The sequence below is a fragment of the Glycine max genome, chromosome 1 (assembly GCF_000004515.6).
Source record: "Glycine max cultivar Williams 82 chromosome 1, Glycine_max_v4.0, whole genome shotgun sequence".
In the NCBI taxonomy this organism is placed as follows: domain Eukaryota; kingdom Viridiplantae; phylum Streptophyta; class Magnoliopsida; order Fabales; family Fabaceae; genus Glycine; species Glycine max.
Window position 1 is genome coordinate 28,097,692 of NC_016088.4, and position 19,967 is coordinate 28,117,658.

At 32.9% G+C, this 19,967-nt stretch overlaps 1 protein-coding gene across 1 annotated transcript; it reads left to right on the top strand.

The window, feature by feature from the left end:
* The first annotated feature begins 551 nt into the window (after positions 1 to 551).
* On the top strand, positions 552 to 9,446 carry LOC100811892 (putative phospholipid-transporting ATPase 9). Its single transcript, XM_003516220.5, has 11 exons — positions 552 to 2,038; positions 2,793 to 4,123; positions 5,368 to 5,478; positions 5,557 to 5,833; positions 5,916 to 6,004; positions 6,092 to 6,200; positions 6,668 to 6,880; positions 7,009 to 7,134; positions 7,246 to 7,344; positions 7,855 to 8,046; positions 8,462 to 9,446. Exons 1-11 carry the CDS (start codon positions 1,622 to 1,624, stop codon positions 9,092 to 9,094), a joined length of 3,597 nt encoding a protein of 1,198 aa, XP_003516268.2. The 5' UTR covers positions 552 to 1,621; the 3' UTR covers positions 9,095 to 9,446.
* Positions 9,447 to 19,967: the final 10,521 nt, after the last annotated feature.

Here is a 19,967-nt window from a genome sequence, read left to right on the forward strand (position 1 = left end):
ACACACTTAATTTTTTAACATTGACAAAGATTAATAACAAATGAAAAAAGTTTATTAGGGATAAATACAAATTTTATTAAGTTATTAGGAATTAAATATATATCAAGGATAAAAAATAAAATTATTATTTTATTTGAGACTCAATACAATTTTTTTATCAAAAAATCAAAACAAAATTAAATTATTTATTAAAGATCCCAAACATATTTTAACTTAAAAAAAATATAATTCTAAACTTAAAAATAGATCTTGTTATAATTAAAAAAAATATCTTGTTAATAAATTTCTTCTGAACACCACTTCTAGATTCAAAACACTAACTACTTTTCATTCCATTATTCTCAATTTTATACCTTAACATGCCACTTGACCAAATCCAATTCTGCACGCACCCAATTTTTTCTCTTAGTCCAATTTTGCCTAAAGTCAAAACCCGCGTGTTTTCTTATCTATTTTCCTCCCATTATCGTGTACTTGATAATTACTCTATTAATTTATTTCTATTTTTTCTTATATTTATTATTATTACACCACATTATTGTTAATATTATATAAAATTAGTTATTTACTTGGTTGTTTCTTCTTGTTCTTCAATGCATTAATTAGCTGTGAAGTTTCCTAGAGAGAGACTTGTCCGACACCATTGACGAGCTTCATAGCTTTCCCGCGAAACGGAGAAGAAAACATAACAAACAGAACTTTCTCTTTCTCTCTTCCTTCGTTTTCATTTCACTTTTTTTCTTTATAATTTTAATTTTTGATTTTTTTTTTTGAATTTTCTTTCCCCTTCGTTGAACTTTTTGGATGCCCCATTTTCCCATGACACTGTGGAAAAGTGGCGCAAATTTGAATTCTTCTGAAGGGTAATGCGCGTCCAATGAAAAATGCGAGATCCAATCCTAGTCTTTGTTCAACATTCTTGTTACCATTTTCACCATTACCGTGTTCTTCTGAATGTGTCATACTTTGATAAATCATTACCAAAAATGGTGAATTTTCGCTCGCTGTCTTTGTTGGTGTCGTTGGCTTCATCGAACATTCTCTTCCCAAGTTGATTCCTTGACCGGTTTTCTAGGCACCCTTTGACGTGTCTTCTTCTGGGTGTTTTTTGTTTTCTGCAAATATATATAGTTGATTGTTTTCTGCAAATATATATAGTTGATTCTTTTCCTCAACAATATATATACGTACATATTCTAGCATCTCTGAACCTTTCTGTTATTTTGTTGTCAGCTATTGTAATCTTCTTCTTCTTCTTCTTCTGTGATCAGCCTTTTTTTTTTATTTTTTTTTATTTAGTTCTGGGGTTGTTGGTTTGATTTGTTTTCTTCAGTTTTTCTTTGACCCTTAATTGGGTAGAGGGGTTTTGAGTCTTTGGGGTTGTGAATTGTGGTTGAGCTTGAAGAGGGGGTTGTGGTAGGGTGCATTGAGGGTTTTATTTTATTATATTTTGAAATTTGAGGAGTGAGCTTGGGTTTGACAAGGACTTGGTGAGGTTGTTAGTTTTGGTACTTGTTGTCTTTGGTGGCTGGTGTTTAGGTGTGTTGGAGCAAGTAGTGTTCTTCTTTCTAAGGGTTTTTTACTTTCTTTTTCTTTGTGATTGTGGATATTGGTGGATTGAATGGTGAACTTGGGGAGGAGGAGAATGAGGGGTGAGAGGAGAAGGAAGTTGCATCTTAGTAAGATCTATTCATTTGCATGTGGGAAACAATCACTCAAGGAGGACTATTCACAGATTGGAGGGAGAGGGTATTCCAGGGTGGTGTTTTGCAATGAGCCAGAGAGCTTTGAGGCTGGGATTAGGAGTTATGCTGATAATTCTGTGAGCTCCACAAAGTACACTCTTGCTTCTTTCTTGCCTAAGTCACTTTTTGAGCAGTTTAGGAGGGTGGCTAATTTCTATTTTTTGGTAACTGGAATCTTGGCCTTCACAAAGCTTGCTCCTTATACAGCTGTCAGTGCTATCCTTCCTCTTATTATTATTGTTGGGGCAACTATGATCAAGGAGGGGATTGAAGATTTCCAAAGGAAAAAGCAGGTACTAGATCCTGTCTTCTACTTTATCCTCATAGTGGCTTGTGAGTGTAGTTTCATTTTATTAAATTAAAAGTGAGGTTGTTGAACCTTTTAGTCTTCCACCCTGCTGCACAATTGTGTGAATTATAAATGAATCTGATTCTCTTCTTAAATTTAATTTGATTTATATTTTTTAGCAACTTATTGTATCTGTAAAATCTATTGGGGGATAGATAGGACCCCCATGGCTTGATGAATATCAATAATTTTTGAAAGAAAATTGTTGTTTTCTTGGAAGGCGGAGGGAGGTTATAAATGATTCTATTTTTCCTTTTATGGAATGGCAGTCAGTTTATGGAAGATTCCAACTTTCTTGTTCAGATCCTTGCTATGTCTTGTTTGAAAAGGATGTAGTGCTATTATTAAACTCTTTGTTCATAAATCCAGTACTTGTTAACATTATCTCCCAGATTCCAAATTAAATTTAATACTGGAGTTGAAAAGTCTTAATTTGATAAAATGACTGTGAGGTAAGAAACCAGAAAGTTCAAAATAGTATCTATAATATTTTTTTCTGCTACAATTTTCCCTACATTTTAAGTCCTGTTGTCTACTAATATAATTGTGATTTTCATTTTTTTTCCTGTTTAATTAAATATCTATACGAAATTAAAGTAATAGACCATTAGTTATTTATATTAAGAAAAACTAAAGGGATACGATAATCATTTAGATTTGTTGTGGTTTATAACCTAGCTAGTGGAATCCTGCTGCAGGATATTGAGGTGAATAATAGAAGAGTTAAAGTGCATACAGGGCATGGAACTTTTGAATATACTGAGTGGAAGAATCTGAAGGTGGGGCATATAGTGAAGATAATGAAGGATGAATTCTTCCCTGCAGACCTCCTACTGCTCTCATCCAGTTATGAGGATGCATTCTGCTATGTTGAAACCATGAACTTGGATGGGGAGACAAATTTGAAGTTAAAACAAGGGTTGGAAGTAACTTCTTCCTTACATGAGGACTTTCATTTCGGTGATTTTAAAGCTACAATCAAATGTGAAGACCCAAATGCAAATTTATATTCATTTGTTGGGGGCATGGAGTATGAAGAACAACAGTATCCCCTTTCTCCTCTGCAACTTCTTCTCAGAGACTCTAAACTTCGTAACACGGACTACATATTTGGCGCTGTCATCTTCTCTGGTCATGACACGAAGGTCATTCAAAATTCCACTGATGCCCCTTCAAAGAGAAGCAAGGTTGAGAAGAAGATGGATAGGGTTATCTACTTCTTGTTTTGTATTTTGTTTCTAATGGCATTTGTTGGATCTATTTTCTTTGGCATTGCTACTGAAGATGACTTGGACAATGGATTGATGAAAAGGTGGTACCTAAGACCAGATGATTCTACAATTTTCTTTGATCCTAAAAGAGCACCTGCTGCTGCTATATTTCATTTTTTGACAGCCTTAATGTTATATGGTTTCTTCATTCCCATCTCATTGTATGTTTCAATAGAAATTGTCAAAGTCCTTCAGAGCATCTTCATCAATCAAGATATCCACATGTACTATGAAGATGCAGATAAACCAGCCCATGCCCGTACTTCAAACTTGAATGAGGAACTTGGCCAAGTTGACACAATACTTTCAGATAAAACTGGAACTCTGACCTGCAACTCGATGGAGTTCATCAAGTGTTCCATTGCTGGGGTAGCTTATGGCCGTGGTGTTACAGAGGTTGAGAGGGCAATGAATAGAAAAAATGGTTATCCTTTGGTTGATGACACAAGGGGCTCTACTGTCAGAAATTCTCCCGTCAAAGGATTTAACTTTTCAGATGAAAGGATAATGAATGGAAAATGGGTTGATGAGCCTTATGCTAATGTCATCCAGAATTTTTTCCGCTTACTATCAATCTGTCATACAGCCATACCAGAAGTTGATGAAGACACAGGAAATGTCTCATATGAAACTGAATCTCCAGATGAAGCAGCATTTGTGATTGCAGCGAGAGAAATTGGTTTTGAATTCTATAAAAGGACTCAGACTAGTTTATCAATGTATGAATTGGATCCAGTTTCTGGTGACAAAATTGAAAGGTCAGTTTTTATTAATTGGTTTGTTTCTTTAGTAGCTACAGATTTTTAATGCTGCATTTTTTATGGGAATCAGCCCTATAGGTTTGGCAAGTTTTATACTTGTAGGCCCAAGAGGGCAATTATGTCTAACCATTAGTGGACTTTTGAGAGGAGAATAAGTTAGTTTGAGGAGAGAGAGTAGTGGGAAGGGGAATTACGGTTATATGTAAGGTAGTCATGATTGTAAGGGGGGTTATGGATGATACGTTCTGCATCAAAGGTCAGATGAGAAATAGGAAGCAAGAGAAAAATAAAACAGAGAAGGCACACAAATATGATGAGAGCAATGCTCCCCCAAGTCAGAGAAGATTCTCTAGACTCCAATTTTCATTCATAATCATCCATAACTCCCCTTACAATCATGACTCCCTTACATATAACCGTAATTCCCCTTCCTACTACTCTCTCTCCTCTAACTAACTTATTCTCCTCTCAAAAGTCCACTACTGGTTAGACATAATGGCCCTCTTGGGCCTACGAGTATAAAACTTGCCAAACCTATTGGGCTGATTCCCATCAATTTTTCAGTGCTAATCAACATAAGAAGTTTAAAGTTGAATTCTAACTGAAAAAGGCACATGCAATTACATATTACAAGTCTTGTAATAACAGCAGTTAATTTCAACAAAAAGTGCTTGGAAGTAGCAGCTCTTACCTTCTGCTGCTGATCTTAGTCAATAAATTACAGTATTTTTCAACTCCTAGAATGACTGACCAAGTAGACCAAATCTGCTTATAGAATAAGTGAACTCGTGTTTTAGATCTGTGGACCCCAAAGATGTTTTGATATTGTTTTACAAGGTATAAATGGAGGAAAAAATTTCTTTTAGTTAAAATTAAAAATGGGCTAGGCCTAACATGACCGCATAGCTAGCTTGAGGTTAGATGATTTTCCAAGCCGTATAAGGAGTATTTTGGCTATATTTCTAACTGATGTGGACATCTTCATAGTTAATATGGATGAAAAACTGGTTAAACTTTTGGCCTGGTCATCTTTTCCACCTGGCAAATTTATTTATAATTTTGTGATGGTGTTTGAAATTGGGGATTTCACATTATACATGATTACAATTGTTGTGTGTAGCTTCTAAAATAACTTCTATAATGCAGTGTGCCTAATTCAAATATTGTTTATGGGTACTTCTTTTTGAAATCCAAGTAATGCAGAATGCATCCAATATACACTAACTAATTTATTTTTTCAGGATGTACAAGCTTCTTAATGTTTTAGAATTCAATAGCTCAAGGAAGCGAATGTCAGTGATAGTGAAAGATGAAAAAGGGAGAATTTTCCTACTCTGTAAAGGTGCTGACAGGTTTGTGATATACTAGTCTGTAACCATAACATTTTGGAGTTCTTACAATTGCATTTAACCCGTCATATTTTCATGCAGTGTCATGTTTGAGAGGCTTGCCAAGGATGGGAGGGAGTTTGAAGAGAAAACCTTGGAACATGTGCATGAATATGCTGATGCAGGTCTAAGGACCTTGATCCTAGCATATCGTGAACTTGATGAAAACCAATACAAGGAATTTGACAATGAAATTTCTCAAGCGAAGAATTTGATTAGCGAAGATCGGGAAACACTGATTGAGGAAGTATCTGATAAGATTGAGAGGAATCTAATCCTCCTTGGTGCCACTGCTGTAGAGGACAAGCTCCAAAATGGGGTGAGTTAGGAGAAAGAAATGTTTACATATGAAGATTTATCACCTGTAACTGGACTTGAAATGCGCCTCATTATTTTTCTAGGTTCCTGATTGCATTGACAAACTTGCTCAAGCTGGAATTAAGATCTGGGTTTTGACTGGGGATAAAATGGAGACTGCTATCAATATTGGGTATAATACAGTGATTGTGCCTTTTTAACATTGGCTTCAGCATGATAAATACTTCTCAAGATGTCTGACATCAATATACAATTGCAGGTTTGCTTGTAGTTTACTTAGACAAGGAATGAAACAGATTATCATTCATTTGGAAACTCCAGATATTAAAGCATTGGAGAAGGCTGGAGACAAGGGTGCTATTGTCAAGGTAAAATAAATTTCTATATTTCGTTTTTATCTAAGATGATGCAGTTTACACTTTGCATACTATGTGTAGTTTGCATGTTAACAAAATGGTTACTTGTTATGATAAACCAATATGATCTTCTTACATGGTGACTTGATGTGTGCATTGTATTTGCTTTACATTGCTGATGATTTGAACTTATATTTCTTGGATTTTTCCATTCAAGTTTTGTAAACAAAGAATCTTGACAGAGTGATTTTAATAATTCTAAATTTCCAATAACTGCATTTGCATGACATTGTTCAAAAGATGCAAGAAGGAAGATGAATTGGTTCTGTAATTCTGTTTCTTTCCCCTTTTTTTTACACATTAAAACTTTTCTTTGCCTGTGTAATGTGTTTGAAGGGATTGTTTGATGTGTAAGTATCTTAGTGAAATCAGAATTAAAAATTGAGTTTCTGATATTTTTATGCTGATTCTTGCATTAGGCTTCAAGAGAAAGTATCCGCCATCAAATATCTGAAGCTGCTCAACAGCTTACTGCCTCCAGAGGAACCTCTCAGCAAGCATTTGCTCTAATTATTGATGGAAAATCACTTACTTATGCTCTAGAGGATAATATGAAGAACATGTTTCTAGACCTTGCAATTCGTTGTGCATCTGTTATCTGCTGCCGTTCCTCACCGAAGCAGAAGGCACTGGTATGTTTCGATCTATTGTGTTTCTTCCTCTCTATTTAACATCACGTCCTCTTTTTTGTTGCAATTTTGATAATGATTCTGGTTAGCATTTAAAATTAATGTTTTATTTATTGGTTCCTCTCTTAAAGGTCACTAGACTAGTCAAATCTGGTACTGGTAAAACTACATTAGCTATTGGTGATGGAGCTAATGATGTGGGAATGCTTCAAGAAGCAGATATAGGGATTGGAATCAGTGGCGTTGAAGGAATGCAGGTACTCAGCAAATTGTAAATTATTTGGATTTTGTTTTTCAATTGGTTTTTGTTTCCTTTTTTTTTATTACACAACCTTTTTTTTAATTCTTTCTGTTATCTTTCCTGGCAGGCGGTTATGTCTAGTGATATTGCGATTGCACAGTTCTGTTATTTGGAAAGATTACTTCTTGTACATGGACATTGGTGTTACAGAAGGATCTCATCAATGGTATTGCCACTCTTATATCCACTTCTCAACATTCTATAGATTTAGGGGATGTTTGGAACTTTGAAAAAAAATTATATATAAAGCAATGGGTCTATTTTTTAAATATAAGGTGTTTGGTAACTTACAATATTTTAAAAAATTGGTTCTTATGGAAGCCAATTTTGAAATAAAACTACTTAAATCTTCCAATTTTCCATTTCTCTAGTTCAGCTAGATCTAGGGGTGGTTTTTGATTAAATAATTTAGGAACCACTCATTCGTCCAAAGGTTAATAAGCATGCTAGTTTTTTGAATTTAAATTAGATTAGAGAAGATCTAGTTTAATGATAATTTATCTAAATTGTAGTTAAACAACTAGTTTAAAAATAACATAAATTTATGACTAGATTATCTTAAACAATTTTAAACCTCTAAACCAGTTTTACGAGTTGCCAAACTGACCCATAGGCCATAAAAGATAATTTGAAACCTTTGGTATTTATATTAACTCGTTCATTCTTCTTCCGACAGATATGCTATTTCTTCTACAAAAACATCACCTTTGGCTTTACTCTATTCTTATATGAGGTGTATGCATCATTCTCTGGGCAACCTGCATACAATGACTGGTTTTTGTCACTCTATAATGTCTTCTTTTCGTCACTTCCGGTGATTGCTCTTGGGGTCTTTGACCAGGATGTGTCTGCTCGGTACTGTCTAAGGGTAAGCTTACTGTTCACCCTACAGCAAGCTATTGTTTTCTCATAATGGTTATGAAATTAAATTTTTCCTTACTCTGGTGTAAAATAGTGTGCTGATTGATTGGAAAAGTAGAGAGAACACAGCATGAAATAAGAAAACAAAACCTTGCAATAATTCGTATGATTACATCTACATTAGACCTAATTCAGCCCGTAGACCTAATTAGCTTTTACCCTTTCCTATTGGCTTTTAGTTGCATCATGATTAAACACATTGTCAAGGGTAGCAATAATGTTAAAACACAGAAGCCAGCACTAAATAAGCCCTCTTTTGGCTGCATGCAATGTAAACACAGTATGCATTAATTTACTTTATTTGGGGTTCCTGGTTTACTTCTCTGATGATCATTCCGTGTTATTTGCATTTCACATGGCAGTTTCCTATGTTATATCAAGAAGGTGTGCAAAATGTCCTCTTTAGCTGGCGTCGAATTTTCAGCTGGATGCTTAATGGCTTTATTAGTGCCATAATAATTTTCTTCTTCTGCACAAAGGCAATGGAGATTCAAGCCTTTGATGAGAAGGGAAGAACTGCTGGGAGGGATATACTTGGAGCAACGATGTATACTTGTGTGGTTTGGGTTGTGAACCTGCAAATGGCTGTTTCTATAAGTTACTTCACCTTGATTCAACATATTTTCATCTGGGGCTCCATTGCTCTATGGTACCTTTTCCTCATGGTATATGGAGCATTGTCTCCCAGCTTTTCCGGAAATGCTTACAAAGTCTTCATTGAAACTCTTGCACCATCTCCTTCCTTTTGGATTGTGACATTGTTTGTTTCCATCTCAACACTTATCCCATACTTCTCTTACTCCGCAATACAGATGAAGTTCTTTCCCATGTATCATGAAATGGTACAGTGGATAAGGCACGAGGGAAAGACAAATGATCCTCAATTTGTCGCTATGGTGCGGCAAGGATCATTGCGGCCAACAACTGTCGGTTCAACAGCTCGCTTAGCGGCCAAGGATAATGACTTTAGAGACAGTGGCACTAACCATAGATAGTATATCTTGACATATTCTTGTTTCAACAGTCAATGGTGTGTGCCAGCTTTATTGTGCCTATAGTTATGGAATTGCTTACTGGCTCCTCTCAACCAGAAATATGATGTTGCTTACATCCACTTACATGGTAATGGCATGGTGCACACAACCAAACCATCATTTGGCAGTGAAGTTGGACAGTCGAATAAAAATGTATACCTATTTTTTTGGCTATTTGAGGCTGTATAGCGTTAATTTATAGTCTGCTTTTTGTATCATAGATAGTAGCCGTTACTGGGTATAGCTTGAATTCTTTGTAGGATTATATAGCATAGCTTCATATTATAGAAATCAGTTCCTTCATTCCTTTTCAGTAATTCTTTTATTGCACTTGTCATCTTAGAAATCCCCGCGTTACTCCTTTATGATTTTCTTCATTTCTGTTTTCTTCATTTTGTGGAAATAATTGAGAAATGAATTGTGTGAAATGCTCCTCACCCTTATATCACTACTTTTGGGGAAGCCTCAAACAAGAATTATATCTTTTGTTGCTGACTAAAATTTTAACATTATCAACTGTGGCTTGAACTACTTGAATTTTTATTATATTTATCATTAGAATCGTTGGTTGATTAATCAGAATTATATGGAACTAATCATGTGAAACAAAATTATCTAGAATCTGTAACAAGAGGCTTTTTGGTGTTTTCAGGAAAAACCTATTTGACTACGAGCCAAACATTATACATCACTGTTTAGCAAAATAATATGCATGGTGGAATGACCAAGAGGAGGTAATTTCTTTTAAATTTAATAAATGATGATAAATTTTGAATTAATATCTAATTAGGGATAAGTCCTAAGATTTTTTATAATTTTTGGTGATGAAGTCATAAAATAATAACAAAAGAAAAAAAGAAAAATATAAAGTCGTAAAATCTTTTACAACTTTAAAGTTATTTTTTTTAATTAAACTTTAACGACTTTAAACTCTTTTTAGTTTCTAGTGTTTTTGTTTCAATATTTTTAATAATAATAACAAATAATATTAACTTAAAATTTATCAAATAATATTATATTATTTTTAATTAGTTTTTACATTTATCATTAAGTAAATTAATAATTTCATACAGTATTATTAATTAATTTTATTTGATAAAATTATTTTAATATTAACAACAGAAAATAATTTTGTAATAAAAGTAGTTATTAAAATAAAAACAACATAATATATTAATATAAAACGAATAATACAATTAAACACAAACATAAAATTGAAAAGTAGAAACAATAATAATCGTTAACTTGTTTATATGGATAATTACTACGATTAAGTTCTTTAATTCTACACAATAAGTATTTTTTAGGCCTATTTAGAATTGATTCATCCATCTACTATTGATGATTGACCTTCTTGCTATATCTTGTCGCTTCGAATGATTTGAACAAATATGTGTACTTTTTATTTTTTTTATTTAAATTTAAGTCTTTTATTTACATTATTTTTTCTAATTTACAAAACAAATAAAAATCCTTAACATTAGTAACAAAAATATATAAAATATTAAATAAAACAATATATAAAAAATATAGATAATATTAAATAAAAAAATACAAAAACATAGAAAACATTAAATAAAATAATATACAAAAGTATAAATTAAAACTAATTTAGAGTTATTCAATTTTTTTTTTAAATAAGCACGACCTTGAAGTCGTTAAATTTTATGACTTGAAATAAATAATTAAAAAAATAAAACGACTTTGAAGTCATAAAATATAAAAAATCAAAAAAATTGAAATGTTCAATTTTTACGACTTTATAAAAAAAAAAAAAAGTCATGAATTTTGTGCCACTTCATCACCAGAAGAAGTCATAAAATATCCTATAACTTATCCGTGTTTGCATATTAATTCAAAATTTGTCCCATTTGATAAATTTCAAAACGAATTGCCCCTTTTGATCATTCGGCCTTACCACTCCCATTTGCAATTGGTTTCATATGTGTGCTTGTATCGTAACTAGTAAGTCAGCTACATTCTCTTCAATACCAACACAAAACAGCTAAATCCAACCCCGGTAACTTTTGTTTGAATAACATCTACAAGACTCCAAGTTCTCCAATGTTTCTATTTTCCTTAAAAAAGATCTTTTCCACGCCTTTCCTCACGAACATAATGGTTATATTTGAGAATAAGATTTTAAGGAAAATGAAAACGAAGATAACTATTTTATTTTAAAATTAAAAATCTATGAAAGGTGTGTAAAACTTAAGGGTTTCCTAGTTTAACAATGATAGGAAACAAATAGGATCTTGAAATCTATTATTTTCACAGATAATGAATAAACAGTGTGTACCTTTTTTCTATAGTGAGACTTTTCTCCGATACACTTTGATTCCTTGGAAGAAGAGAGAAATAAGATTTCATTCCTTTGACTATTTTTTTTGTGTCTCTATGTTTGTGATGACTAGGGGTTAGAAAGAATACTTTTCTATCAGGAAGAAAACCTAATTTAACGTTAGTGAGTATTAACCCCCTTTTATAACCACTACTCCCATCAAGTAGTAGTTACCTCTAGAAACTTCTCCTATTTAACTCAATTACAGTTTAGTCCTTAATTATTTATTTATTTATTTATTAATCCCTACATAAATCACATGTCTCTTAGATGACACATTAATTATAACATTATCTCACTTGGCTCATTTGACATTACTAAACATTATGGACTAAATAAATAAATAGACTAAACTAACATAATGCATATTAAAATAACTAAATTGTTCTATACATTGGGTACATCATAATTTCATGATTAAGAATAGGAACAAATTTGAGTCATGGCAGTTGTGCATCACTTAATCGACATAGTCCCTTCCATGTACTACAAATTAGTCTTCTCCTTAATATGACCATTAGTTAGGAGTACATAATTGGTCAAACATAATGTCTATATTCAAGACAAAACCTGTTAACACTACTCTAAAACAAATATGCATGCAAACATAGAGAACATGTGATCAGAAACATATAATAAATGAGCTCAGAGTGTTAGTAAAATAAATAAGGTAAATTACACTTAATTATCATCAATAATAATAATGCCCATATTTTCAACATGTTCTATAAATGTCTTGGGCGATAATCCATTTGTCAAAGGGTCAACTATCATAAGGTTTATGCTAATATGTTCTATTGACACTCTTTGTTTTCGAACTTCTTCCTTCACGACAAAGTACTTCAATTCCATATGCTTAGCACCCTTAGAGTAGTTGTCATTCTTAGAGAAAAATACTGCTACGAAGTTATCACAATACATTTTTAGCGGCCTAGTAATACTGTCGACAATTACAAACCCTGAAATAAAGTTTCGCAGCCAACTAGCCTGAATTGTAGCCTCAAAACATGCTACAAATTTAGATTCCATGGTAGATACAACAACAACCGATTGTTTTGCACTCTTCCACGATACTGCTCCTTCGGCTAAGAGAAATACATAACCAAGAGTGGATTTTCTCGTATCCACACATCCAACAAAGTCTGAGTTTGAAAACACAATCACCTCAAGGTGATCAGACCTCCTATATGTAAGCATGTGATCTTTCGTTCCCTATAAGTATATGAGAACTTTCTTTGCAGCTTTTCAATGTTCCATTCCGGGATTACTTTGATATCTTCCTAACATTCCAGTTGCAAAGCTTATGTTTGGTTAAGTATAGATCTGAGCATATATAATACTCCCAACATTTGACGCATACGTAATTTCTTCCATTTGTTTTTGTTCCAGATCATTTCTAGGACATTGTGCGAGACTAAATTAGTTTCCTTTCTGAATTGGAACGAGTGATGCTGTGCACTTTTCCATCCTAAATCTCTAGTACTTTATTGATATATGCTTTCTGAGACAAGCCTAACAATCCTTGTGATCTATTTCAGAATATTTCTATCCCTATCACATAGCTTGCCTCACCCATATTTTTCATTTCAAAGTTGCTAGAGAGAAACTTCTTAGTCTCATGAAGAAGACCAAGATCATTAGTTGCAAGTAATATATCATCAACATACAGAATTAGAAAAATAACCTCACTCCCACTGACCTTCAGATATATACACCAATCAACAGTATTTTCATTAAATCCAAAGGAAACAATGGTACCATTAAACTTCAAATACCATTGGCAGGAAGCTTGCTTAAGACCATATATTGATTTCTTTAATTTGCACACCATGTGTTCCTTTTCTTTAACCGAGAACCCTATTGGTTGGTCCTTATAAACATTTTCCTCTAAATCTCCATTAAGAAAGACAGTTTTCACATCCATTTGATGTAGCTCCAAGTCATAATGGGCTACTAATGCCATGATAATCCATAAAGAATCCTTTTGCAAGACCAGTGAAAACGTATCTTTATAATCAATGCAATCTTTTTGAGTAAATCCCTTAGCAACAAGTCTAACCTTGTAACGTTCAAGGTTGCAATGAAAGTCACGATTAGTCTTGAAGATCCACTTACAACCAACTCTCTTACAACCCTTTGGTAATTCTACAAGGTCTCAAACACCATTATGTTCCTTGGAATTTATCTCTTCTTTCATGGCATTTAACCATTTCTCAGAATTATCGCAGCTTACAACTTGTGAAAACAAAACTGGATTATTATCATTAATGCTTAAGTCTGTTTCTGTTTCATATAGGTATACCACATAGTCATTTGAAATAGTTGGTTTCCTTTCTCTTTGAGACCTCCTTAATGCTACTTCTAGTGGTTCTTCCATAATAGGTTCATTACGTATCATGGGTTCATTATTGTGTTGCTCTTCTTCATTAATGTTTTAAATGACAACTAAAGAAGCAATCACCTTACTGTTAGAGGTACAAGCTAAAGGGACTTGCACTTTAACTTCTTTAATTTTCACATCTCGTGGAACTGTACTCCTATTGATTTCACCATTTTCAATGAACCTTGCATTTCCAGTTTCGACAATTCTCATACTATGATTAGAACAATAAAACATATACCCCTTTGACTTTTTTGGATAACCAATGAAATATCCATTGATTGTTCTTGCATCCAATTTTTTTTCTTGTGGATTATAGACCCTTATTTCTGCTTGGCAACCCAAAACATGCAAGTGTCGTATATTGGGTGTCCTATTCGTCCACAGTTCAAAATGTGTCTTTGGAACTGCCTTACTAGGAACCCTATTCAACAAATATATGGTAGTTTTCAAGGTATACATCCACAAAGATACATGTAAAGTTGAATTGCTTAACATACTCCTAACCATATCCATTAAAGTTCTATTACGCCTTTTTGATACACCATTTTGTTGTGGTGTACCAAGCATTGTGTATTGAACACAAATGCCATATTTCTGAAGGAGTTTAGAAAATGGAATTGGGTGTTGCCCAATTTCATCGTATCTTCCGTAATACTTACCACCTCTATCAGGCCTAACAACTTTCACCTTTCTGTCTAATTGCCTTTCTACTTCATTTATGTAAATTTCTAAGGCATCCATTACCTGAGATTTCTCATGTAGTAAGTAGACATAACCGTAACGTGAATAGTCATCAATAAAGGTGATAAAATATCTTTACTTTCTAAAAGAATTAACATCAAAAGGTCCACAAATATCATTATGCACAATTTCTAGAAGTTGAGTGCTTCTTGTAGCTCCTTTCTTTGTATGTTTTGTTTGTTTTCCCTTAATACAGTCCACACAAATATTTAGATCCATAAAATCTAGATCAAAAAGAATTTCATTCTTTATTAATCTTTTTATCCTTTCTCTCGAAATGTGACCTAAACGTTTATGCCACAAGAAATCAGATCGTTCATTCACTAAACTACGTTTAGTGCCAACATTATGATGTAAAGTTAAAAGAGTTTCAACATACAAACCATCTAATTTCAATTTATATAAACCATCACAAAGAACACCAGTACCAATAAGATGATTATGCTAAATAAACAAAAACATCCATTATCAAAATTAAAAGAGTATCTAGTAACATTAAGTTTAGATAATGAAACTAAATTCCTAGATAAACTAGGTACATAAAGAGTTTCTAGTAAATTTAAATGATGTCCAGTGTCGAGTCTTAAACGATAAGTTTCGACTACTTCCACGGGAGCTTTCACTCTATTTCCCATGAAGACAAACTTCTCATTTAGGCTTATGGTTTGGATTATAAGAAATCCCTGCATAGTATTAGAAACATGAGTCGTACATCCAAAATCACCATGTATTATTGAGAACTTTAGTTAAGTTTGATTCAAAACATACAAGAGCATTAAGCTCATATTTCTTTTCGAACCAAGGCTTACACTTTGGGAAATCCTTCTGGAAGTGTCTAGATTTCCCACAAAAATGGCAATTATTTCTCTTTGATGGCTTCTTCTGGATTTGCATAGGACTGTCATTGATCTTTAATGTTCATTTGCCTTTATCATGCTTCTTCACAAATTTCTTTCTAGCTCCTTGATTCTCTTGGTGGCTTATATAATGAATTGAGTGACTTTCTTGATTCTTAAGCCTCATTTCTTCCTAAACTAACATACTGTGCAATTCATGCACATTCCATTTATCTTTCATGGTATTATAGCTTATTTGGAATGGTCCATACTTAGATGGTAATGAGTTCAAAATAAATTGAACAAGGTCTTAAGTCTTGTTGCAATGTTTGTCATCTCAATGACATGTTCTTGCATAGTACACGAACCATCAAACTTCATGGTAGTCAGTGTACTCATTAATGTCCTAGCAAGAGATTTATCAGCTATATGAGAGTACTCTCCCACTAACCCCATAAACTTTTTAGCACTATCGGCCTTAGGGAGAGTTATCTTAATATTGTCTGCAATAGTCATTCTCATGAACATTAGACTGGGTCTGTTAGATCTTTCCCATGCTTTATAATGGGCTTTCTCTCATTGCTAATAGCATAAGTAATAGTAGCAGGCTTCTCTTCCAATATAGCAAGATCAAGATCCAAAACATCGAGATAAAATTGGACTTGCTCATTCCAGTAAGAGAAGTTAAGCCCATTAAAAAATTGGCATAGATGACACATGAGACTTTAATGAATTGGGAACAGGTACTGCATAATAAATTTCACATAAGCATTTTGAGACATAAAACACTTGTCATACATATAATTCACTCAGATAACGATCAATGTATATTGATGCTCTCCTTTGGGTGATACACCAACACACAACATACAAACATGATGATGCTAATAAAACTCTTAACATTATTTGACAATTAAATATGCACCAATTAGTAGTACCTATTTCCTTTGGGTATATAAATAAAACTAATGATACACACAAATCGCCTATGATTATATTAATTAATTATAAGAACAACTAATCAACCTTTGGGCGATCCATAAATGCCTTATAACAATGAATTTCAATTACCTATAAACCAATAATCATATGATTTAGCATCCATTATTCTATGAGTAATTGAAATAATCATTAACTTGGGATTAAATAGTCTTATAAATTTGGCCACTTTGGTGACTAACAAATTCATCATACACTTACTTCTAATCAAATATACGGCCTACACATACTTATTGTTATTAATAATTCATAGTCATTTTATTAATTTCATTTCAAGCCAAATAAATACCAAACATTCACATTATAACCAATAAAATAATAAAAATCCAATCACATTCATGCAAATATATAGCATATACATATTTACTATTACCAAAAATTTTAAAGCATTCATGTTAATTTAATTACAGGGCATAAACTTTCAATCCTTTAATCACGTTTAATAATAAGATTAAAAAACATGTGGGATTGAGAATAACAAAAACTGGGTTAAGAATAGCAATTCCAAAGAATTCCTTTCCATTAAAGAATAAATGTACGCTGGCAAAGAGGACTTCGACTTTCATTCTTTCTCCACGTTCAAGATAATATATCAAAAAGAAATTGGAAACCTCACGTGAATTCACGTACTGTACATCCATTCAATTCAATTTTGGTTTAGTGAAGAAAGGAGTGAATAAATTGAATCTAATAGTTTATGGTATTCAGTCACATAATTTTGATAGATAAAAGCAATATATGCAGCGGAGTAAAAATCCTTAAATGTCATAATTAGGATTCATGCATAATTTGGAGAAAATAATTTATTCTTGAAGAATCATAAATTTCATAATACATGCTCTGATGTCACCTGTAAAACTTAACGGTTTCCTAGTTTAGCAATTATATGAAACCAATAGGATCTTGAAATCTATGATTCTCACGAATAATGAATAAACAATGCATACCTTTCTCCATAGTGAGACTTTTCTCCGGTGCAACTTTGATTCCTTGGAAGAGGAGAGAAACAAGATTTCGCTCCTTTGACTATTCTTTTTGTCTTTCTACTTTTTTTATGGCTAGGGGTTAGAGAAAACACTTTTCTATCAAGAAGAGGACCTTATTTCACATTATTGGGTATTAACCCCTTTTACAACCACTGCTCTCATCAAGTAGTTACCTTTGGAAATTTCTCCTATTTAACTCAATTACAATTTAATCCTTAATTATTAGTTATTTATTTATTAGTCCCTACATAAGTCACATGTCTCTCACATGAGATATTAATTCTAACATAGTGGAGATTTGTTAATTGTTACAAGAATGCTAAAATTTTGGGGCTCAATCACCATAGCTTGTTAAAAAGGATTTTGCAGCTCTTCTTTGCTGGTTCAATAGGCAATCTCACGATATGATATTTTGTATTACTTTTAGGGTTTAATACCAATCTTCATAGTAACTAATATAAAATAAATGTGCTGGAAAATTGAATCTTGTTACTACGTCATAATGTATAAAACTCACCAACGGAAATAAGACACAAACACAATAACTTAATGTAAAATTATTAAGGGTTTCCTAGATTATCAATTATAGCAAACCAACAGAATCTTGAAACCTATGATTCTCACAAATAATAAATAAACAAATAATGTGTACATTTCTCCATAGGAAGGCTTCTCTCCAGTGTACTTTGATTTCCTTAGAAGATGAGAGAAATAAGGTTTCACTCCTTGACTATTCTTTCTACTTCTCTATGTTTGTGATGGCTATAGATGAGAGAGATCACTTTTCTGTCAGGAAGGAGACCTTATTTCACGTTAGTGGGTATTAATCCCCTTTTATAACCACTACTCCAATCAAGTAGCAATTACCTCTAGAAACTTCTCCTATTTAACCCAATTACAATTTAGTCCTTAATTATTAATTATTTATTTATTAGTCCCTACATAAGTCACATGCCTCTAACATGAGACATTAATTCTAACATTCTCCCACTTGGCTCATGTGACATTACTAAACATTATGGACTAAATAAATAAACAGATTAAACTAACATAATGCTCATTAAAAAAATGACTAAACCGTTCTATACATTGGGTACATCATAATTTCATGATTAAGAATACAAACCAATTTGAGTCATGACGGTTGTACATCACCTAATCGACATAGTCCCTTCCATGTTCTAAAAATTAGTCTTCTCCTTAATATGACCATTAGTTAGGAGTACATAATTGGTCTAACATAATGTTTTTATTCAAGACAAAACCTGTTAACATTACTCTAATACAAATATGCATGCAAACATAGAGAACAAGTAATCAGAAACATATTATAATTGAGTTCAGAGTGTCATTAAAAATACATAAGGTAAATTACACTTAATGATCATTAATAACAATAATGTCTATACTTTCAACATGTTCTATAAATGTCTTGGGTGGTGACCCCTTTGTCAGAGGGTCAACTATCATAAGGTTTGTGCTAATATGTTCTATTGACACTCTTTGTTTTTAAACTTCTTCCTTCATGACAAAGTACTTCAATTCCATATGCTTAGCACCCTTAGATTATTTTTTGTTCTTAGAAAAATATTGTTGTAGAGTTATCACAATACATTTTCAGTGGCATGACATTACTGTCGACAATTCCAAGCCCTGAAATAAAGTTTCGCAGCCAATTAGCCTTAATTTTAGCCTCAAAACATGCTACAAATTCAACTTTCTATCATTTCTAGGACATTGTGTGAGACTAAATTTGTCTCTTTTCTAAATTGGAATAGGTGATGCTAAACACTTTTCCATCCTGAATCTCTCTAGTACTTTATTGATATATGCTTTCTGAGATAAGCCTAACAATCCTTGTGATCTATTATGGAATATTTCTATCCCTATCACATAGCTTGCCTCACCCATATCCTTCATTTCAAAGTTAGTAGAAAGAAACTTCTTAGTCTCATGAAGAAGAGCAAGATAATTAGTTGCAAGCAATATATCATCAATATACAGGAATAGAAAAATAACCTTACTCCCACTAACCTTCAGATATATACACTGATCAACAGTATTTTCCTTAAATCCAAAGGAAACAATGGTACCATTTAACTTCAAATACCATTGGCGGGAAGCTTGGTTAAGACCGTACATTGATTTATTTAATTTGCGCACCATGTGTTCCTTTCTTTCAACTGAGAACCCCATTGGTTGGTCCATATAAAAATTCTCCTCTAAATCTCCATTAAGAAAGATAGTTTCCACATCCATCTGATGTAGCTCCAAGTCATAATGGGCAACTTATGCCATGATAATCCTGAAAGAATCCTTTTGTGAGATTGGTCAAAACGTCTCTTTATAATCAATGTCATCTTTCTGAGTAAATCCCTTAGCAACAAGTCTAGCCTTATAACATTCAAAGTTGTCATGAGAGTCATGTTTAGTTGTGAAGACCCACTTACAACCAACTCTCTTACAATCCTTTGGCAATTCTTCAAGGTCCCAAACACCATTATGTTCCATGGAATTTATCTCTTCTTTCATGACATTTAATCATTTC

Excerpts from the sequence above, each read along its gene's own strand:
- LOC100811892 (XM_003516220.5), top strand. The coding sequence starts at position 1,622 with ATGGTGAACTTGGGGAGGAGGAGAATGAGGGGTGAGAGGAGAAGGAAG. Across the intron at positions 4,124-5,367 it reads TCTGGTGACAAAATTGAAAG|GATGTACAAGCTTCTTAATG; the intron begins GTCAGTTTTTAT and ends TTATTTTTTCAG. Across the intron at positions 8,047-8,461 it reads CTGCTCGGTACTGTCTAAGG|TTTCCTATGTTATATCAAGA; the intron begins GTAAGCTTACTG and ends TTCACATGGCAG.